Below are 24,918 nucleotides of genomic sequence, written 5' to 3' on the forward strand. Positions count from 1 at the left end.
TGAATAACTTGCTCTAGATTAACTTCAAAATCCCATTTTCTCACATTTATATGTGTGTAGTTGCCAAACCTATGCGTATGGTTTACATGTGTATGCATTTAAAATTAAAAGCAAGTTGTTTACGAGATCGCTGCTGTCACACGGACGGGTACAGACTCAGAAGAACTGACACACCGACGGACAGGGGTAAATCGACTGATTGTGTCGTCCTGATCAAGAATATATAAGATTTATGGGTTCTGTTAATTAATAGGGGCTTCCTTATATTCGACGCGGTACTAAACTGTTATATAAGGAGTATACATGGTCGACAGACATCTAACTGCAGATATTTAATGATATATCAGCGTATTCATTCATCAGACGAGTGATCTATTTTCACAAAAAAATAAATATCACAAAAATATATACTTTTTTCGACAATTTTAGCTCAAAACTTGAGTATATAGTTTATTCCGATCTGCTCCGCACCCAGTAAGCGTGGGTATATCATTTTTAGTCAATCTTATGATGGGCTCTGTAGTAACTTCGCTATTAATATAAAGATTTTTTAATCAGCAATTTTATTTGTTTTTTTAATTAAGGTGAAACATAAATGAAATCAAAATTGTATGAACTGTTCAAAAATCGATTTAATAGAACCGGAAAAGTGATCGGAAAAATGATATATAAAAAATAAAATTGGAAATGTCTACTCGTGTATATCATACAAACAAATCTCTTTTATCTTTTTATTTTCGATAAATCAATCTATTTCTTTATTATCGACAAAAAATAATAAGTAGGCTCCTTTTTTAGGTTTTTTTTTGAATACCGTAAATGTTGTAGACTTCATATTTACTTCATAGCTGCGTATAATGAATACTGATATTTTGCAGATTTTGGATTTTTCTTTCAAATTGAAGAAAAAATATATTTCAAATACTAGACTTGTACTTCAGTAAATACAAATAATGGATTCAAAAATGTTGACCTGAAAATTACATTAGAAAAATCTATGTAGTAAAAGGAAAATTCAGTTAGAACTTATTCAACAAATAATTTCGCTTACTAAAGCCCATACTGCAGTCTGTACTGTCTGTATATATATCGCGGAATGAATATCACTACTTGTCGCGCCGTTTTGACCAGAGCACCCTTATTTGTTATAATTCATTTTATTCCTCAATAGATTTCGTAATTTCCAAGAACATAAATAACACTTTTGAAATGTTTGTAGGGTTTTCTTCTAGCGATTTTTGATCGAGAATCAATGTTGGCCTTAATTTTTGATTTATCCTCCAAAGATAAAACTACATATCCTATAATATTTTTTGTATTATATAAGATCAATTTTGTGGCCTACACAAAAAGTTTGGTAATTAAGTATGCCCATTTCATTATGCCCAATTTTTTTTAAAAGATTTTTAAAATTATTTTCTGAAATGATACAGAACTTAATTCTTTTCTTTTTGAGAAAAAAAAGAATGATGAAAGATTTTCAACATTAAAGGAGGACGTACACTTAATATTCACATGAGTCCTATGTAAGTTATATGATTTAATAGTAAAGTTTAAATATTTCAATGCAATTTAAGATGCGAAAAAAGAATCTGGGTTCGAATAAGACACATACTAATAACAAAGAGGGCTTTAGTCGGGCTCCTCGACGAAGAGAATACTTAATTACTGAATACAATTTCTTCTAGACGAAGTTACCCAATCCAGTTTAAGAGCTAGATGTGCGTATTAGGCAAAGTACAAGGCAATATTATTTGAGGATACTTGCGATTCTTGGCATGAAATGCACAAAATCTGTATTTATTACAGGAACCTACACGGTCAATTTGGAGTATCCAAATTTCACGGTATTCAAGAAACTCTTGACAAACGAAGTCAGATGATCGATTTTAATCGATAGGGAAATGGCATGGTAGTTATCGGCAAAAATGATAAGCTGCGTTGCTTAGTTATATCTCGCTGATGCCGCTACGTCAGCAAACGCACGCAAGTGCATTTCACAAAAGCAACATTAGTTATTGTTGATACTCTGCTTGTGGCTGACATTCAACAATGTCAGGCGTCTCGTCGCCCAATTTGGCGACCTTCAATACTATAAACACTATATATATTTATACACACATATACACAGTTATTTGTATTGGAATACTCACGAGTGTAGAGGCGTCGTTGCAATCCTCAGCATATTGCTCAAATTGGAACGAGGCCGTTTCACGTTAGAATTTGGGTCAAGCGCAAGCTCGTTCAAATACCCTACATCTAATGCACTGTGTAAGAGGTGCATACAAGTTTATAAGAGAAAATTGAAATAAGGCCAACGTTTCATCAAGCAAATAATAAATAAGTGTTTAATATTGCTAATTGTAATTTGTAAACTTTTATAAAATTATGAGACGGTACAGGGTATCTTAGCCACGCTCTCCAGTAGCACACTCTTGTTTTTAGTGCTGTTTTGTAAAATGCATTAAATATTGGGTACAAGGATGCGAGCACACACACTCATACACACGTATGTATATTTATATATATATATATATATATGTATATATATATGTATATAGAGTATGTGCATCAGTTACTGCAAGCGAAACGCGTCAGCCGCATCGAAAGTTTGGCGCGTGTTTACTGTATGCGCTCTATCTCTCTCTGTCGTTTTCTGTCTCTATTAGTCTATCTATGTTTTGTGCTCTCTCGTTTTATGTTCTGCCTCAGTTAGTTTAACGCCGCGTCGCCGCCCACTGCAACGCCGGCTGACATTGACACAGATTATTGCAATGTTTGCGAAGCCGCAGCCGCAGCCGCTGTCGACGACGCTGACTGAGCTGTTCGATAATCGCTCTGCTGCGTCTATTGCTTACCTCAAAGGATTTAAATGGGTCAAAGTCAGCCGCTTGTTGCTGTTTTTGCTGCACTTTGGAAATAGCTAACGAGGTCGCCGACGACGCAAATTGGGGCATGGCATTGGGGTGGCTAGTGCATATTCGTTGTTGCTGTTGCCACTGTTCTCCTCGCTGTTCTAAATTCAGTACAAGGTTCTATGTCGTTGCGTCTGAAGTGGCGCGACATAGACGTTGTCAAGGGCAACGCTGTATGTCCTTGCTGTCGCTTTGCTTGCTGTTGTTGCTGGACCTTTTTGGGGCAAGGTCACACTATGCAAATACCGTCTGCAGAACTTCTTTAAACTTGCAACCTGTAATGTCAGTGATTGATATAAAGATATAAAGATGAATATATGTTAAGACCATATTTCTGATATGATTAAGTTGAATAAGTAGAAAATAGAACCACTTTTAACTAGAGTCCTCAATGTATAGATACATCCCTCAGAATGGGCATTCACATCGGCTGTAGTTGCCATTTAATATCAGACCTCAGAAGTAAACCGCAATTTGTAATTGAAATACAAATGGCTCTAGTCATGCAGCAAGTCAGAAGTATTATATACAAACTCTCAAGGATGCGACATTGAAACGTTTGAATACAAATTCAAAATTCGCTATATTTAATATAAATTTGCATTTAATTGTATTGTGCAATATTTATTTAGATAATGTGTGGTATGCGTCTAAAATCGGCGAATTGGAACCAATATAAACAGTACTAATGCACCCAAGTTGCATTTTTTTGTTTGCAAACCTTGAAGTTACCTATAAATTGTATAACAAATTACCATTTTTGCCATAAGTTTTTTTATTTAATTAACTTTAAAGGTGGTCCTAAAAAAACAGAAACTTCCAACCTAAAACCGAGAAACGTCTTTATGTCTCTAGAGTATAAGTGTGAAAATACGTAAAAATCTATTCTTCTACCACAACAAACGATCAACCAAACAAAATACTCCACGCCTACTTTTACCGAAACAAATCGAGAAAATCTGTATATTCCATAGTTTTACAGTTAAATAATTAAAATATAAAGACTTAGTGACGGTTGACCTCTTATTGATTTACCAAAAATGACATTGTTAAATTCTTAGTTATTTTGTTTTGCTCCAACATTAAATAGCAACAGGGTCAATGAGGGCTTAGTTGAATGGTGTGGAGAGCTTGTTGGGAAGCACACATTGCTGTCTTGATCTGCATGGAAAAGTGTGCTAATGGGACGTTTGTTGACCTTGTGCCACATTTGAAACAACAACGTCGGGACATTGCAATTGCAAATTCCATCCAGAGGGCATGAAAAGCGCTTGCGACTCGGGAGTAGAGCATGTATCTTAGTGCAGCCAACCAAAATGGGGCGGCCTGCACCTTGACCTAGTTACATTTGCATTCGTTATAGACATGAAATATATACTTGCGTATTGTGTGTTACATAAAAACGTATATATGGCCTCTACTACTTTATAACATATGTTCATGACTGTTGGTGCTGTAACTTTGAACAATTAGTTAAAGTTGCGTACCTCTATTGATGGCAAATCCCTAAATCCCTAATCCCTACGCGATAGAATATAGAAAATTAATTAATCTTTTTATCCCATGAAAGGCTTTGTGCAAATGTATGTAAAAGGCAGAAGGAGTCGTGGCATATATATATATTCTTCAGGATGATAAATTAAGCCCTGTCCGCCTGTCCGTATGTGTGCATGCGTCACACATGGCACACGCATGCCAAGTTTGTTTCAAATATTCGATAGCTTTTATTGTTATCGATTAAAAAATGATCGAAATGCTGTTATTAAATTATATCTATATAATTTTGTATTTAGTTTGATGCTTGTTTTCTACAAGTTTTGTTATATTTTGAAAACCGACTTCAAATTTCCCAAACTTAAAATTAAATTCAGCTATAAATAGAGCCAATATGTGAAGTAATTTGAATGTTTACTAAGTTGACAATTACTCCAATCGAATATGTAGATCATATGCTGAAAATTTCTGATGGGCGTGTCAATCGTATGTACCTTACGAGCTTATAATTTTTCCCTTGAAACTATAACTCATCCCATTTACTTATCAATAAGAATTGATAATTTGACTTAGTTTTTAACGCGTAGCTTGAATATAACAAAATATACAAACATTTATTTTGTATTTTGGATAACTCCAAACTTTTAAGTTCTAAAAATTTGATTACCAAAGTCAATCTTGCTGAAAAGTTATTCCACAATGATATTTCAACAGTATAGCCCGAACTGCAGCCCCGGCGCAGTCGCTGCGTAAACTGCGCAATAAGCAGAGCGAGCGCATCTGCATGCGTACGTATGTGTGTGTTGCTAGCTTTTCATGTATGAAGCGTATCACCGGAATATCACCGCTTTGCAGTGTTCAGGGTATTTCTTAATCGAACAGTCTCGTGTAGCGCATATAAATATATAATATAATATATATATATACATATATATATATATATATATATATATATATATATATATATATATATATATATATATATATATGTGTCTTTTGTTTGAATATCGCAAACTTAGAGGATATTTTGTCAAATATTTGCAAATATATATGGCGTCTTTCATTAATAATGTATTATTAAATTAAAAAAATATTTTTAATGAAATGACCGGTGACAAAGAATCCAACAAAAATTGATTCTAATATCCTTATATTGCTACCCCAACCTTCAAGTATTTCGGTATCGCTAAAGTCGAAACTCGCTACACTACGTAAAATATAAAACAGAAATCGAAAAAAATAAAAAAAATAATGAATGTTCTGTAAAATTAGAAACTCTTGTCTAGCACTTCGGTTTATTTTCACCATAAAGGTCGACATGTTCATTGAAAACGTAAGAAAATTATTTATTTATTTAACTTTGGGAAATAGTGCGAGCATTCTATAGGTTGAAGAAGAACTGAACACTTGTCTAAGTAACTGATGAAGTATATACTTCAAAGATAAAAACATCTTACGACCATTTGGGGCGAGTCATATGGAAAATACCCCGTAATTTTCACAGTTTTAAAGCCTTTATGTTACTGTCAGTATTCTATAGATTGTCAAAAAATAGACCGTGAATGCAACTGCAAAAAATATGTCATCTCGAAACCTAATAAAACTTAAATTGTAAATACTCATAGGCTAAAAATGAAGCCCAGAAAATGAACTGAAATTATTCAATAGAGCGTTTATGTCTGCTATTGATAGTTGCCTCCAATCACCATTTCAGAGTTCTTCAGATAAAATCGAAAAAATTTTTTAGGTGGATTTCCTCTTCTACGCATAGACTCGTTATTAGATTCGGAAAACACTAATTAAGCACATTAAACTATTTAGGACCATAAATGAGTATTCTGCAGTCGGTCGCACCCGACTGTAACATTCATACTTGTTTTAAATTGGAAAAATGTAAAAATGCTTTTCAGTCGCGAGTCTTATACACAAAAGCAAACACACAAGCAAAACAATACAACCATGCCGACACACCAACACGTATAGTTGCTACTATTATATGGGTAGAGCTTTCGTTTGAGCTTTTGAGGGGCATGTCTGTGTGTGCGGTCTCACTGGGTGCGTGTGGTTCTCTTAGTATTTAGGCGTTTAGTCTGTGCGCAATAGTTGTCGCAGCAAATCAATGTAAAAACTGCAACGATCCCCAGACAAAGCAAACAACGAAACCAATAAAGATAGCAAAAATGATAAAGATACAAAGAGCTTAAAAGCTAAATGTACACAGGCACACTCATATATTCATACATATGTATATTAACACTATAGCTAGCATATGCATTCCAGTGCAAACACGTGAGTGAGCTTTTCGTACAAAAAGCTCAACGCAGTAGAGGTAAAATTGGCCGAGGCATTAAATGCGTACCAAGTCGTCAATTCGAATGTGCACTGGTAAACACAGCAATAGTGGGAACAGTGTAGTTGTCGCAGAAGGGGTCGAGGTCTAATAATTGCCGTTGTATCAAAAAAATATTCTGAAATGCAATATCTTCATTCTTTTTATTATTACTATATGCATAACCTAAACCCATTGAAAATATGGATTGCGTGTATAACGGCTTTATACAAATGTATGCAACAAGCAAAAGTAAAACTAACCGACTTCTTAAAATAAATAAATATCTTCTAGATCGATATTACAATCCTTAGTTAGAATTGTTCTTGTGGTATCTTACATAGTACAAGTTTATAAGTTTTTATTATTATCGTTCAAAGACACTCGGTTTCTGGGCTGAATACAAATATTATTAATATCTGAGATTTTCAATAATTTTTCAGCGTAAAATGATTAAAATAACGCTGTATACTGGTTGCCTCCTAGTCGAGTACTCCCGACGAAAGGAGTCTTATTTGTGTTTGCTTACATGTTGCAGCAGTACTTAAATATTATTTTATACGTATTTAGTTTTTTTTTCGATCTATTTAACTAAAGACTAAAAATAACTAAAATGGATTTGTTTAATTGTATGTAACAGGCAATAAATTTAATGTATTGATTCATACACAATTACTATATTTGTATTTCGAATTGGATCTATAGTTATTTTTAGATCCCTAATCAGGCATGGCACCTTAAGTTTCTTTCTTAATTTTTCCCCAAGCATATCACCAAAGTAATATTTATTTTTATTTAAGCTCATCACAGTTATAAATGTGAGTCTTTTTAAATTATGTATAATAAGTGTTTTTATAGTTGATCCTTTATATTTTGTATTCCATGCAAAATTGATATGATTGAAAATTCTAAAGCCTAATGAGCGGACCCTATAATTTATAGGTCGTTCTGGAGTTTAGCACTGATCGACCTCTAAAATGATGCAAATTAAGCTGAGACAGAGGAAGACGAGGCTTTTTTATTTGGCACGTCATAGTTGGCGTATTATTTATTTTAAGATCAACCTTAAAAAAATCTACAGTAATATTCCTGTACAACTTTGGTGCTTTAACTTCACACATTTAATTTCTATCTGTAAAAGTATAGAAAATACTTTAAGTGGGTACTTCGAATAAAATATAAAACTTAATTAGAAGAGGATACCAACTATATTGCAAATTTTGGTAATCTTTTACTCATATCGATATCTGTCGAATGGTCGTCAGTTCCAGAGTACAGTTTACAGGGTGTCTTGATGTTGGTCTTCTTAGTACAAATATAAAGTAAATAAAATACTCTTGAAGCTTTAATAGTATACGTATATTTTATTAGGAAATTCTGAAGCTGGCTACAGATATGATAACTTGGAGTCGATCATTTGATAATATAATATATATTTATTATGAAAACAAGTAGATGGGTACAGGTACACGATATCTTTAAGTCGGGCATCGCGTCGTCATCGCACTGAACATAGCTGTTGTCGCTGCTGCTGAAAGTCGCCGCAGAATATTGAAATACGCGAGCTTTTGATAGATGATGACCTACTTAGCCATTTGCATGGCCTACTGAACTTGGCCAAGTTTTTGTCCCGCTTGCGCACCTGCCTGACTCGATTTGTAGAGCGAGCGCAAAAACAAAGCAAATAAAAGCCAAAATGTATAACAATTTCAAGACGTTTCATTTTGTTTGCTTATTTGATAAGCGATGTCAAACACAGCGTCTGTCTCGTACTCTGAACTGAATTATTTGCACAATATGTAATTAGTTTCAAAATTTGGATCATGGCAGCCATTAAACTATTGTAATAAACCTACACAGAAGCGCACTTAACTGTGTTAACAAACACACACACAAACATTAACATATACTAACATGCCTATACATCTCCAGGCATCTTTACTTTAACATAACCCCTTCTAACTAATACATTTTATACTTACCTTAGTTGTAAGACGTGTGAGCAATAATTCGATCACCATCGAATATACATACTGCCAAGAATCAGTTTGCAACGAGAATCAGTTTGAAACTCAATTCAACTTTAACGAGTATAACTGTGAATATCATTCAGATTCTCGTATTGTTAAAGGATGGATTTTCCTAGCTTATCTTTTATAGTTTGCTCATAAATATCGCAAGATTTTTATTGTTGTTGTTGTTTCGATACGGTGGTTCAAATCCTTCAAATTGTTCTAATTATAAAAATCAATTCAGAGAGAGCCACCTGACTTACTTGTATCTTGCAACTCGTGACACTTTGCTAACATTCGAAGATCATGAACCAATAACGATCTTCGCAAAAGACATAATGCATGGTAGCCTTGGAAGTAACTCATTATGTTCTTCGATGTATACTCACGATCTCCCTGACTTGCTAACCTGACCATCTTCCCGTGCATCAGTTGATCCACATTTTCAGGCATTCGACAACGCGTTTACAAACAGGCTGAGAAATAGTTCGTTTTTTACGAATCTATGGCACACAGCATATTGAATATTTCCCTTTTGTAGTATTCAAGTTGCGCTTCAGAACTAAATTCAATGATCAACGATACCGATAATAAGAAAGTTATATAAATAATAAGAAAGTTAAATATCAAGTCTCTTGCTTTTGTGGCTTCCGAGGTCGGACAAACTCGTTAACCTAATCTTGATGAAGAATATTTATACTGTCTACACCTCTTCTTCTACCTCTTACATACTTATTTACAAAACTATTATACCTTAAATTACCATTGTCAATAGTTTTCGGAGTATATAAATTAATATATTTAAAATTTAGGTTGATAAAGGGTATATCATAGTCTGGCCTATTATAGAACAGAGCTGTATTTCTTTATTAAAAATAGCCATACAAAAATATCACACCAAACGAGGCGTATGCGTGAACGCGTTTTCGGTTTATTTTGTTGGGTTAGGTTCATTAAATGTTTGTGTATAATTATTTTTCTGTTTCACTTTTGTATTGTTATGTATTTCGTATATATATATATATATATATATATATATATATATATATATATTTATGCATACATACATACATACATATATATATATATATATATATAATATATTTATATATTTATATATGTGTGTGTTTGCTGAAGCGTCGCCGTGTTTGGAATTGCTCGTTGTGGTTTGCGTGTTGCTCAAGGCAAAACAACTAAAAAACTGACTTGGCAATGTCGTTGTTTAAATACCCTATAAACCGATTATATATATATGTATATTAGGGTGTTTTAATACCAAATATTTGCTTCTATAGGTGAAGTATCAGTTCAATGGATGTGCGATAGTAATGGAACTTATTGTTAATATGAGTCACAAAACATTTAATATATTGTTACGAACCCTTATTAAGTCCATTATCAACAATAGCAAAATAATCTTTAAGCTTATTAAACATTGCCCTTAAATCAGTTTCACAAACTGTTTTTAAATTGCGATACTCTATTTTTAAGAGTAAAAGCTTTATTTGCCGGTACGCCACTGCTCCTCTCTACGTAAGGTGCTACGCAACTAATAAACACATTCACATACATATGTACATATGCAAGCGTATAAAGAGCTCATGAGTGAAAGAGGTAGAGAGACATTTGTAAGTCTGTAGCTTTTTCGTTTTCATTTTCGTTTTTGTTTTCATTATTTCGTGTCGGTATTGTTTTTGTTTCTGTGTCGATTGCGTTGTTGAATATTTCCACTTTGTTTATATAATTTTAATCAAAAAAAAAGAAACAGTGACCAATACATACACACACACATACACATTCATACACTTATTTAAGTGTGTGTACGTCAAAAGCTTCAACGTTTTGAAAAAAAGTGGGTTAGTGGGTCACCATATCTAACAACGGGGTACAACTATGCCAACGTTGGCAGCGACGTCAGCGCCAGCGGCAGCGTCAGCGTTGTCGGCAGCCAGACGAAGCTAATTTTATATATTGTTTTTTTGTTTATTTTTATTTTATTTATAATATTTATGTCATTTATTTCTTAAAGATTTTTACTCAGCTGATTTAACCATGTTCCCTTATCTGTAGAATATTTCTCAAGTAAGTCGTTGGGCTCGTGTGTAACATATAAATCACAATTATTTAATTTGTATGCTCATTCACAAGGTAATTTCTGCGCTATAGAAGCATCAACTAAATTTAAAAGGGGACGATGCAAAGGGGAGCTAGAAGTCCAACATTTTGTGGGCATTCCCTACAGATTGTCATAATAATTAATTTTTCTGCTAACTTCGGCCACCCGTCTATGATACATAAACTTTATTTCATTTTGATTTGTTTTGCCAGTTTTAACCACTTGCGAATTTACTCCTTGTTTTTGTATGTATGCATGTAACTGATGTTTTTAGTTCAGTTAGTATACAATGTAGGTTAAAATTAATTTCAACTTTTAAATTTCTTTGTATTCAATTTCAATTATAATGTAAATCATTATAGTAAATCATTACATTTGCCTACATCTTTAATTAAATTAATTTTTTATATATATCTAGGTATTTTGAGAACAAAAATCGCTTGAGTCGAAAGGATAAAAGCAATATTTCTAATATGGCGTCAAGTCGCTGTGGGAACTGACATCATGTCCAGCGAACCGACTTCGCTGCTTTCTAAGCAATGAGACCCACCTACGGCCTGTTACCTTACTTGCTGCAAAGCTCTTGTTTATCAGCCAGCTGATAGCGGCTCACTTTTCTCTAGACACATACACGGTCACACTGGCCCACCCACCCAGCAACTCATCTACCCATTTACCCAAGCCACACACTGCAAATGTCTCCGCGCGCTCGACCAACTAAAACGCGCATTGTATTTTAAGCAGTCAGCGTAGCGGGAGCCCCTCTTGATGACATCCCACCCTCTTCTACCATACAGACACAACGCCAACGCTGCTGCAATTGTTTTTGTGGCCTCGTGACCTAGTTTTAAGCCTCGTCAACTGCACCGACGCCGCGTCGCAGCGCTGCCGACGACGACGCGGCGTTTTCTCTGCCGCTCTGCTCACGAACGCGATAGACGCGTAAATTAATTGCAGCAGTCGTGCGCTAAGATGTGTGTATGTGTGTGTGCCTGTGTGTGATTTGCAAAACTAGAGCCAATTTTTGATTAATTAATATTTAAACTAATATTAAAACTAGGCATGTGAATTTGTATACCCCTAACTCTAAATAGGATAAAAGTAAACCATGAGTCTTCGACTTAAATGTAATTAGCTATTTTTTATCAAGACAACGTGGTCATTTCATCCTAGGTAAAAAGCAAATGAATGGATTATGGGCTTATACATATTCATATTCATATGTCAAACAAATAGATTCGAATAAGAGGAATATAGTTCTATTATTGAATCTAATCATTGCACTTTTTTTAAAACTCGGACTTCTTTCTTTTTATACTCGTTCGCGAAGTTAACGCAATGGTCTGTTCGAATGCTCGCAGGTTATCACATAAAATCAGAATTACGAACAGTTTTGACAATGATTATTAACCATAGAATTCGAATAGAGTTACACCCCCTAAATTGTGCAGCTTAATTAGTGCCAATACTTTCTGCTTCTGGCCAAGTATCATTTATATCTGTTTCTTAAGAGCGTGGCAAGTCGGAGATAACTTTATTTTCTGTATTTCTGTAATTTCACTGTATCTACATAAACAAAAGGACTATTTTTACCAAAAGTCGGCCCATCTTAGAAAAAGTATCCAGAGATATCTCACTAAAATGCGAGAAAATTATTTCAATTTTGAAATTCGTTTTAAAATTAAAACTGTAATATAGGAAATATAATATTTTACTTAAATATATATTATTTTTAATCAGATTTTAAACAGAAAAAAAACGAATGAAAAGAAGAAATCAAAAAATACGGTAATATAACAACAGACAACCGTATGGTACACCTGTTACGATGTCGATATGACGCATAACATCGAATCGAACAATCGATAAAGTATATATATTTATATATCATTTTACATACATAATTATACATGTATATATTTATATATATATATATATATATATATATATATATATATATATATATATATATATATATATATATATATATATATATATATATATATATATATATATATATATATATATATGTGTGTGTGTGTATTTTAATGTATATATTTGATTTTTAAATTAGCTGTGCCCATTTACGGTTTTTTTATTGTATCCAACCCCAATGCAATAAATATTTATAAATATACATAAAAACTACACACATATGTTATGTATATAAGATATTTAAATATTGCATAATTTATATGCGTTAATTAATTTAATTAACTGCAACTAAAACAAAAATCCGCGTGCCTCTGTAGACAAAAGAGGGGATGGAGAAGCTATGGGGTTGTTGCTGTGAGTCCAAATGCACTTGTACGCATCGCTCAGAATTGCACTTTATATATGTATATACACACTCACACATCCACACATCCACACATGCACACATACGCAATTACACAAACGTACTCGTTAAACTGACCTCCTCGCAAAGGCAACGACAACGAAGGCGACGGCGAATTGCGGTCGAAACCGTCCCTGGGCGAGTATCTCTCGCTGTATACATGCATGCATGTACGTACTATGTGTGTGTGTGTGCGACGCGCACAAAAGTGTGTCAAGGTTTTTTAAATAATATGTTGTGCAGCGTTAACGTTTACGAACAGAAGCAACGCCATCGTCGACAGCGCGAGCAACAGCACCGTTTCCACCTCCCTCCGCCCACAGACATTATATTTCAAGCTTTTGATTTGTTGCTGTTGTAATCACATAGCCCATGTTGTTTGGTACGCTCTCTTTTGTCCGAAGCTTCAGTGCTCTCTGTGTTTGTGCGTGCCGTACAACTCATTTAAAGCCGTATCGTCGCTTAAGAAAATAAAATATGCACAGATTGTACATATATACTATATGAAATACTCTGCAAGAGAGTAAGAATTGACACTGGTGGAAATCATTTAAAAGTTTCAAAATAAAAATCCAAAAAATAAATATTTAATAATTCGAGGGATTTATAGCTAAAAATCAATTTTAAATTGACGTTTAACTAACTAATAGATTCTCGGAACTTTTATATTTAGTAGACGGTCAATTAAATGAATCTTATAACAGGGTATTTAGCAGCAGATGCAGCCGAAAGCTGTCTTGCTATTTGCTTATAATATTTTTCTTAGACCCAAAAGAGAATCAAACTACTCTGACACAATTTTATTATTTTAAAAAGTAGTTACAAAAATGTATTTTGAGTATAATTTCGTCAATGGTTTAATTTTAGATTGGGTTACAGTGAGGTAGGTCCGAATTGTGTTACGAAAGCCAGCTTGTCGGCGTTTACTGGAGTACATCGGGAATCGTGTTTTTTTTCAGATTCACATAGAACTGTTAAGAAACATCCATCTAAATGGTCCGCCAGGCAACTGATAAGTTGTATTAATTATATTGTTATCACTATCATTGCTCTGTCTTCTGTCTTCTGAGAGGCTCTCGCATGAGGCTTAGCATAAAAACGTAATAAAACGAAATCGAAATTAATTTCTCTAACATAGACCTAAATAATATCTACATATTTACGTATACAACAAAAATGTAGGTCAGTTGAGATAGCGAATGCTAGCAGCGACAACGATGCCACAAGCGCGCCAACATATACACAGAGCACATACATACATACACACACACACAGCCACACACACACACACACACACACACACACACACACACACACACACATATATATATATATATATATATATATATATATATATATATATATATATATATATGACTATATATTCATACTGACGCACACACACAGCGCTACACTTTCACTTATTACATTATTAAATGATGTCAAGCAAGCGTCGGGCCGCAAAAAGCGCACCCAGGCGGCAGAGCAGCAACAGCCAAGAAACGAGTAACTGCAGCAGCGTGAGCGAGAGCGTTTGGCATTTTGTTGTGCTGTCTCTCGCCGCGCTCCATTTCCGACAACGGGTAACGCCGAAGCATGTGGGCGAAAACTTGTTCGTGCGCTCTCATTTATTTCGCCATTCAGCTGCTACTGCTGCTGCTTGCGTTTGCGTCGGCGTTGACGTCAACGTCGACGTCGTCGTTGGCGTCGACTTCTCTGTCGATTATTTCATATTGAAAGCAAAAGTGATCAACGTTCAACGTTGAGAGAGCAAGAGAGAACCAACAAGCGATTTGACGGTCTCTGTTATTGCTTGTGTTTGTGTATGTGTGTTTGTATTGCTACCGCTTGCAATCGTTGCCGTTGCAGTGTCGCGCCAGTACATATATGTATCCATACACACATACGTACTTACGTACGTACATATGTACGTTTGCCGAAAGTTACCCGCTTCGTTGCCAACCAACGTATGTAAACCGGCACGTCAATTAAGTTTGAGAAGCAGCGCAGCAGCAGCGTCGCCAAGCTAGGAAAAAATGTTACAAGGTTTCGTTTCAGGTTAAGACGAGTTTTTGGTTTTTTTAATGCTTTTGGGTTTTTTGTTGCCATTTGTTGTTTGTTGTTTTTTTATTGTTTGTTTTGTGGTCGGAGTTTTGAGCACACAATTGTACGTATGCATACCTATATATATTTATATACAATATATATATATATATATATATATATATATATATATATTCTGTATACATATGCGGCTATATATGCATGAAACATTTTGTGTTTTCTAAATTTAGCCGCCGCTTGTAATTTAGCTAGTGCTGTCGTTGTTGTTGTTTTTGAGAGTATTTGGTCTGTATACCCTAAACCCATGGAAATGGGTTAAATAGGGTATAATGCCTATATTCACACGTAACATGTAACAGACATAGGGATTAGCATCTATGGTCCTAAAAACTAAACATACATGAATATTATTATTCCGATAGTGTAGTGGCGTCAGTATAGCCGATTCTATCATCTGCTTTATATCGATCAAAGTTGATTTTAAAATGGATTTCATGAAATTTAAAATCAGTCAGAAATACACGTTGGGACCGATTTTCGAAAAGTATACACAGCTCAAAAAAATTAATTATTTGATGTAGATTTAAAGGGTATCTCCCAGTTGGGCACTCACAGAGTTGAGCATTTTTGTTTTATTTATTTTTTTTTTTTTTTTGGTTTTATTCTCTCAGCGATCCTCTCCCAATGGTGTTGACGATAATGACGCTGTTCATGATAATGAAGTCATACGCTGTCAAATAAGTGACCTGCCTCATTTAAAAATGATTTGTGGGCGACAGTGATCAGGATGAACTGCGCTAAGAAATACAAGATACATGAGCACTGGAAAATATATTCCAAGATCTAGATTTGTGTGCTTAATAAATACAAATCACATAGAATACACATCGAATAGCATAATAAAAATTAATTTGAATATAAATTAAATTTACTTCTGACCCGCCTTCAACAGTTTCCTTTGAATTAATAGAAAGTCTTTTGTAAAGAATTTTGCTAAACAATAAATGTTAAAATAAACTACTGTTACTTAAGATGTATGTATTTGAATATTATAAAGTAAAGAATACTATATCATTAAAAAGTTTAAGAAAAATTCAAGAAGTGAAAATACATTTTTGTGCTCTTCTATTGTTATACTCATTCAAGAAGTGAAAAAGTATCCTGATTTTGGGCAGTGTCCTTCTTGATGTCACGTATGGACGCATACCATTTCCCCTCTATTGGCCACCCCAATCGGGAAATACCATGTCCGATATAACAGAACCGCTATTATTTAAAGACTTGGACTTTGACATCTTCCAGTATCTTGAACCCTGTATATATAGTTCTCCTTTATATTATTAAAGCTCCGCTTAAAAAGGAAATCAAATAAATTTGTATCTATAATATCGATTAGAGACTTGTAATCGAACTAAATTGTAAACTATAAACTGCGTCTTGTATATTTACTGATCACAAGCTTATTTACATGAATGGCTTGAAGATTACAAAAATTGATCTTATCACATCAAATATAGTTTTTATTTCATATACAGGGTAAAAGCAGAGGTAGTTGCAGGAGCTTTTGGAGCGCACAGAATGTGTAACTTAAAGATGCTGGAGGCTTCAATTGGTGGAAGGGGTGGGTCGTATTTCTCGCAGCCGAAACTGTATAACCGGTTTTAGATTTCTTAAGCTGAATGTAATAGTGTGTGTAATTGTACGACCGTAGGCTGGCTGCTTGCCGCTCATAGTAAACGCATTGTTTGTCATTACTTGCCTTTGCCAAATGGAATTTTTTTCCTATAAGTTCATGATGTAGCGAGTAAGAAAGCCGTACTTTTTGAACGTTCAAAGATGAACGCTTTCAGGCATATAGACAGATAGACGAGTAGGACTAAATTTCACTCGATTACTCCTGATCAACAACGATATATAAACATTGCAGTGTCGACCACGTCTCTTATAAACTGTTTCATATATTTAACACGGCAATTAAAATAATATCTATGTCCAAAGGGACATTAAATGTCATTATCATGCTCTACAAATTTCATTCAGAAAGTTATTCAACAGTTAAATTCCTATAAGCTCATGCTGCAGCTCAAGCACAGTCGCTTCGTTAAGTGCGCTGTGAGCAGAGCGCGTGCGTGTGTATGAGTGTGTGTGCGTAAAGTCCCGACTAGGGCACTATTGGCTGCTTTATTTTGTTTTTTTTGTTAACAGCTAAGGAGGCGCTGCATATTAATGGGTATCGTCTTGGGCTTCGTCATCGTCTTCGCCGTCTCTTAGTTCCGTTCGATTTGTTAAGGAATTGAGCAAACGAGTGAAAGTTTTGTTTTACTGCTCCTTTCAACATCTGTACTCGCTTATGTAATTTGATCTTTCGTAAGCACGGTATACCCATAAGCACATAAAGAAAAGGAATGTCATGCATATGTCTAGATATTGAAACTATCAATATGTCTATTTAAACTTGACTATTTTTGTGCATTTTTAAACCTTCGTATATAGGTATATTCGAACTTATATTTTGGAAAAGTTTTCATATAACTATAAGAAGAAACTAATTTAAATATGATTATATTTAGCGTAAATTCTGTTAGTTCGAACGTAAGTAACCAGAGGAAATACGAATGAAAATACCAGAACATAGCGAATTTACTGAATTTATAATATAAAATTTAATTTTCAATACTTTGATAGCATAATGGATCTTTCATCGTTCATAATACATAAAACATTTTTTTATTCATAATCCATTGTCAAGTATGTTTTTTTGTGTCAGAATTAGCTGAAGTGATTTATACTAATATTTCATAACATATGTAGGTCAGTCAGGACCAGCCTATTTTAGAATCTGTTGCTTAATGCGTTAATAGGAGCACACAGGTGATAATGCACGCTGTATATTACGTATACTCTGAGTCAATGTGGTAGGACTGTCGCATATGGTAGAGAATATTATAAAAAATTTCTTCAATTAAGCTATTTAATACAAAATTATAAAAGAGAAAACATGCTGAAATATCCAAAGTAGAAGCTAAAGAAAATGAAGAGCCAAGCCTAAATAAATAATTAAATAATTTTAAAAAATAAAAGAAAACATGCATTAAAATGAAAACATCAGATATAGGAAACGAAAGACGTCATATAAAAACTGTGTCATGAACAAATCCAACAACAAAAATTCACATATAATTGAAACTAAGAGGGAGACGGGCAAAAAATTTCAAAAAAAAAGAAGAAAAAAGAAACTGAGCTCAGCCGCCAACATGGCAACTTGGCAACTTGAAGAATGAAAAACTAAACCAAAACTCACAATTTTGTTCAGTTGGAAAAATGAAGTAAAAAGTGGGCAACAATTACAAAAGAGAAGCACCTTTAAGCAAAGCTCTGCGCTTTTATAATATTGGTAGCTTTAACGGTGCTATATGCGAAAGAATGAGTCGACGTTGTCTACAGTGGCCCAAAAGCTATGTTAAAAAGTTTCACTTTCGCTTTCAGCGCAGTTTGAATTTTAACGCAGTAGTATTAACAACAAAAACAACAACAACAATAACAGCAACCGCCACAAAAGCACAGAAAAAACAGCAAAAAGGGGGGCACTAAGTCAAGCCAAGCGAAGCAAAGTAAGAGAGCTAGCATATAAAAATGAGAGCGTGAGCGAGCGTATTGAAAGTGAAACTGGCTCCCACTTGTGCACATACACAATTATACAGACAAAACACACAAAAGTGGCGCATACGTAATATGGCAATGTGGATGATGAGAGCGAGAGTAAAACGCTGCCTGCGCTAACTGCGCTGTCGCTGCTGGCGTCAACTGTGCAGCAGCAGCAGCTCTTTAGTATATGGCGGGTATCCTCGCCGTTTGCTTGGGTTTAGTCAATCGAGATACGTGGTTGATGTTGGTCGTGCTTTTCGCATAGCAAAGTACCTTCATACAAACAAAATTATAATTCATATATATATACAGATATATAGTATATGTTACATATGACAAACAATAACAAGAAATGTGAAACAAATGTGTGTATTCGCGCCCGTCTGTGTGTGTGTGTGTGTCGACAGAAATCAAGAAAATGATTACGCTTGTATTTGACCTAAATGACAACACAACATTGAATCCAGCAATTTATCAATTCGCCAATATATCAATACAATAATAAATAAATATACAAATATATAATAAAACGAAACACAAAATATTGCATGCCCCTCGTTTACTACTTTCTATGGCATTTTACACCGACAGCAGGAACAGCCCAAGGATTATGTTCTCTCTGCTCTGGTGTGTTGTGTCCTGTTCGTTGAGAAAGTAAAGTAGCTGAGAGAGCAATGCAAACATTTTGATGTCTAACAAATGCAATGCAAAAGCGAGCAAACAAAATACAAAAAAGGGTGTAACGGTGTTACCCAAACAACTTAGTATTCATTGAAAAGCGACAAAAATATTACTACAAAATATACCAAAAATAATCAAGAAATCTACAAAATAAATGCAAAAGCCCTACCTCCAAACCAGGCAAATAAAAATATACCAAATTTTATGAATCTATGTTTTGAGTGCATACATATATCTATATCTACACACTCTCCTCGTAACAGTACCTTTGTGAATTAAAACACATAAAATACAAGTAATTAATTGCAGTTCCCACACAATCTACAAACATCGAAATCTGTTCAAAATTATTATAAAAATTTAAATAAGTACAAATTAAAAATGTACTAAATAATTTTTATTTGTTAAAATTTAAAAATATAAAAAAAAATCGAAAAAATTTTAAATACAATCTACAGTTTACAATTAGCTATAAAAATGCTAAGTAATTAATTAATTAGTGTATAAAATGTTGGTTTTAAAAATGAATCAAATGTTAAAAGCCAGGCCCAGACCACCGAATGTTAACAACAATAAAAACATTATTAATATGCAAATTAAATACAAATAATACAATTTAAGCTGAATGTCTTATCAGATAATGTGAAAAGAGATTAAAGTAAACCAACAGATCATAAAATAGCAAAATAGCACAATAGCAATATTGTTTTGCTATAGCCGTCCAAACTAACGCAACAAGCAGAAAAGTTTGAGCAACTGCTCGGTCCAGAACTAAAAATTTAATGAAATGTTATTAGAAATGGATCCCCAACAGGCGACTGTACAGTTTATATCGTCGCTGAATCTGTCACCGTTTAGCATGCAGCTTGATCAACAGCAGCCAGCGAGTCCTGCACAGAGTAACACCAACAACAATAACAATAACAGCAGCAGCAGCGGAAATAACAACAACAACAATAATAATAGCAACAATGATAACGATTCAAATCCTTTAAGTAATGCCGATAACGATTACAGCGCGTACACGCTGCAGTTGGGCAACCATCAACAGCAGCAACACCACCACCATAATACGCATCATCAGCAACAACAACAGCAACATTACCAACAGCAACAACAACAGAATATTGCCAGCAACAACGCGAATACTGCAGCGAACCAATTCAATGCCTCCTCTTATTCGTATATATACAATTTCGATTCACAGTATATATTTCCGACAGGCTATCAGGAAACCAACTCGTCACATTCGCAGCAAAGCGGCAACGGCGCTGGTGTAGCATCTGCTAACTCTGGCCAGCTACTAAACGGTGGCAGCAACAGCTCTGCCGGCAACGGTTATATGTTGCTGCCACCAGGTGGCGCTTCAGCTGCTCACATGTCCGGCAATGTGGCTGGCAGCGGAGCAGCTGGTGGAGCGGGCAATGTCGCGTCGGCTGGAGTTGTTGGCGGTGGTCACCATAGTGGAACAAGCGCCACCTCTGGCGGTGGCGAAGCCATCGACTTCAAGCACTTGTTCGAGGAGCTGTGCCCTGTTTGTGGGGATAAGGTGAGCGGCTACCACTACGGCCTGCTCACCTGTGAATCCTGCAAGGGCTTCTTCAAGCGGACCGTTCAGAACAAAAAGGTCTACACATGCGTTGCGGAACGCTCCTGCCACATTGATAAAACGCAGCGCAAACGTTGTCCATATTGCCGATTCCAAAAGTGCCTCGAAGTGGGCATGAAACTTGAGGGTAAGTCGAAAGAAAACCAATTCTATTTGGAAATCTCTTTCAATAGTAATAGGAGATAGTTCATATTCTATTTTAACTTGAGATCATGTCGAGATAATAATTTAAATTAGAAACTTTCTTATTGTGCAGTCTTCTAGGAATATCTCAAGTGTTGCAAAGAAATCCAATTCAATAAAATTGGAAAGCGCTAAAGTACAATCAAATCAGAAAGATATGTTTTAGTGTTTTTTGGTTTTTGAAAGCCTTGAAAAATATCGAAACTGATTAAGTTCCTTATCTCGTTCTCTAACGGTGACTCTCGATCTATGAGTTATTGTGATTTCGTTATATAATTTTATTCTTTTTTCCTAATATATTATTAGAATGTATAATTATTTAATTATGCGTATTTTTAAGTATTGTTCGATTTCCAATTCGTCCATCTATTTGTTATAAAATGTAGAATTCCCTTAATTTGTTCACAATGAACATTTCAATTGTAGTCTTGTCTTTAAAAGAACGGACGGTAATAATCAATTTTGCATAACTTGCTTAATTTGGGTCTATGTTAATTTTCTTAAATTTAGACGTTTAAAACCGTCGCAATCTGTTTATAAAACAGGGCTTAAAGATTTCGTGATTTTAATTAACTTATACAATAAAGTAAAAAATATTAAATTAAAATCATCTGTAAAACATCTTCGATATATAAAGATGTCCTTAATGTTTGGAAATATCTTCTCCCGGCTCCAAAATGCCTTGTAAAGTGTTACAATTTCTTTCCGAATACACAATAGCACTTTTAGTACCTTGTACTAAACACATAGAAAACAATCTAGAACGTTTCAGTCTATCGTCACCGACTGCATAATACTCATTTACGGTGTAAGCCAACTCGAAAACAATGGGAAATATGTTATTTTCTGATTTGGCATGCCCGCAAGATCCATAGAGGAGGTATTTTCTAGTGTATTGTTTATATTATTTTGACGCGTCGATAGAGGAGCTCGACATCAAGTTTTTCAGTTTCTAGCTCAACAACTTTGGACGATATAGACTTTTGAGGGTTGTACTCACGAGTATATATTTCTATATGTCACGACCTCAAATTTTAATTCTGTAGCACTACTTGTGCTCAAATCAGAATTTCAAAAAAACATTATATAGCGAGTGTGTATTAAATTTTCTAAACATCTGTCATAAATTATATTTATTAAATAAATTTCGAAATATTATATTAGTACAAAGGATATATATTTAGAGACTATAAGGATTATATTTTTGTATAGACATACAATTGAATACTTTTATTTTAATTGATATACCCTTTCGTGTGTTTAATCATTTTTTTATTATTTTAAAAATACAGTTTTTTGTTCTTTGTTACTCCCCGAATTACTTTTGTTAGGGTCTTTTTAAGGAAGCGTTTAGGTGTTTCGCCGATGCAGTCTTTGGCTCCTTAATCGTTCCAAAATTTTCGTCTTAAATTGGACTCTTCGAATACAAAAGTTATGCTAGAATACGTTTTCCAATAAAATATTATGTTTGTGTCGAAATCTGTATAAAGCAAAGTATAGGAAATCGTCTCGTCGAACATTGTTGTTTTATGTTAACTCATATGTATATCACAATTTAGTTAGTTTAATCATTTAATTTGCCTATTAGGAAATAGGCTCAAATGGGCCTCCGCATAGGAATTGGACGAATGAGGAATATGAAAAAGTGGGTATGGAGAATGGGGAATGGTAAAGGGCAGCAATAGACAAAGATTATGTAAAATATAGTTAGCATCGAATGTATGTAATAGGAGTGCAAATTATGCAAATTATATAGCTCAATTGTAAAACAAAAGTATATACAGACAGACAAACAACAAATAAAAAGCTGTGAAGTACGCAGACAGAAAAAGGTTTATAATACATTGTATTATATATCTATTTAATTTTATAATTTTTGTATTGCATAGTTTTATTTACATCTTCGATTGCTGCTTTATCATCTGTTCTTTAATTTTTATTTCATGTAATTTTTTACTATCAATGTCAACTACTTTAATCCAAAGAACATTTACGCTTCCAAGAGTATATCTTTAACATTTTATTTTATTTTTTAAGAAAATGATTTTCAAATTAAATACAGATTTGATTTTGATTGGTATACAACAGGTTACAAAAAAGATCAGTCCGAAAGGTAATGATAAACACCAAGTCAATTTAAAAATGGATTTGTGAAAAGTTGTTTCAAAATAATAATATAATACTTAAGTCATTTTCACAGTAACCTATTCGTTACTTTCTGAGTTACGGACATATGGACAGACAAACGGACTGCAAGGACATTGCATAAAACGAATATGCTTTTTCCATGCAATGAATTATATTTAAAAATGTTAGTCAAAAGTGGTTTTGTTGTTCGATTGCCCTCTCTGCTTTAAATCGCAAAGAGCGTCTGAGAGGGAGCGAAAGAGGCGCGCTCGCTCTCACTCATATAGCTAATAGGTTTATTTGTAACGCATATGTATGTAGTTAGTCATGTTGCCATCTCATTTGCGCTGGTGCCATTGCGGTATAGTGCCATCTCTTGCGCTCATGACCTAGATTCCGCAGCGAGTATGTGTTCGTGCACGTGATATATAAATATAAGTTCGCATCTGTGTTTGTGCAATCAATGCAACATGTAGAGAGCGCTGCGCTGTGCTGTGCTGCGGTACGCTGCTCTGCATTGTATTTGGCGCTGACGTCGCTGCTAGCGCTGCGCACGCTTTCTGTTTTTATTTTTAAATTCTGTTCAAAAAAAGGAAGAGTGTATTAGCAGAGTGTAATATTTGTCTGAGTTTTTGTACAAACGGGATGTATTTCTACGTTTTAAGAGTAACTTGTTTTTGATGCATAACTTAAGCTTTGTGATTTTTATACCCTGAAAAAATTTAAAATAGTTTCCTTTGTACATATTTATGTGAATTATAAAATAGATAATTTTCAAGCCGTTCCGGTGTTTTGTTCCTACTTATTGAATTTTATTTCGACTGATGTATCGGCTGTGTCTCTTGGGTATGATGTCCCGTTCCGTCACGTCGCGTCGCGATGTTGGCGCCGACCCTGTTGTCGCAATGACAAAACTGTTGTAATCTCATGACGCTTTGGTCAACAGCAGTAACATTGAGCGGCTTCGCTTTACTCTTCGTCAAGCCCAACGATTTTTTTATTGCGGCACTTTTGACCGCATTGTGCTGGCAGCTTGCTTTGATTTTTTGCTTGGACTTTCGGTGTGCGTACATGTTGCCAAAAATCGTACTGATAACTGCTACTGCTGTAATCGAATGAGAATGACTCACATGCCCAAAAATGGTTGTTGCTTTAAGCTTGATATTGTAACTTAACTTAAGACTAGGCATATTCGCTACAGTGCGTAATCTTTTTAACAAGTTGTACCTTGTAACTATCTCTTTCGGACATTTTAAATACGTACACAAGGAATCGTAAATGAAGTTAATAAATTAATTCCAAATGAGCTCAAATCAAATGAACTCAAACTGGATTTTAAGTAATCCACTACAATTGTATTTATTTTTTAATTAAATTCGAATGTATATTATATTATTTGAAGCTA

General features: G+C 34.4%; 1 protein-coding gene across 3 annotated transcripts in view; it reads left to right on the forward strand.

Annotated features, from left to right (window-relative positions):
- The window catches only part of LOC111592324 (nuclear hormone receptor FTZ-F1), a 36,326-nt gene that overhangs the window by 4,713 nt on the left and 6,695 nt on the right, over positions 1–24,918 (forward strand). The window contains exon 3 of one of the 3 annotated variants that reach the window (XM_023304446.2): positions 20,818–21,330. The exons of 1 other annotated variant lie outside the window; for it this stretch is intronic. In XM_023304446.2, the coding sequence (XP_023160214.2) occupies positions 20,818–21,330 (513 nt within the window). Of the gene's footprint in view, positions 1–20,315; positions 21,331–24,918 lie in introns of those variants that run through there. One more of the 3 variants, XM_023304448.2, reaches the window with a different exon arrangement.

The sequence above is a fragment of the Drosophila hydei genome, unplaced genomic scaffold, assembly GCF_003285905.1.
Source record: "Drosophila hydei strain 15085-1641.00,03,60 unplaced genomic scaffold, DhydRS2 tig00000001-arrow-pilon, whole genome shotgun sequence".
NCBI lineage: Eukaryota > Metazoa > Arthropoda > Insecta > Diptera > Drosophilidae > Drosophila > Drosophila hydei.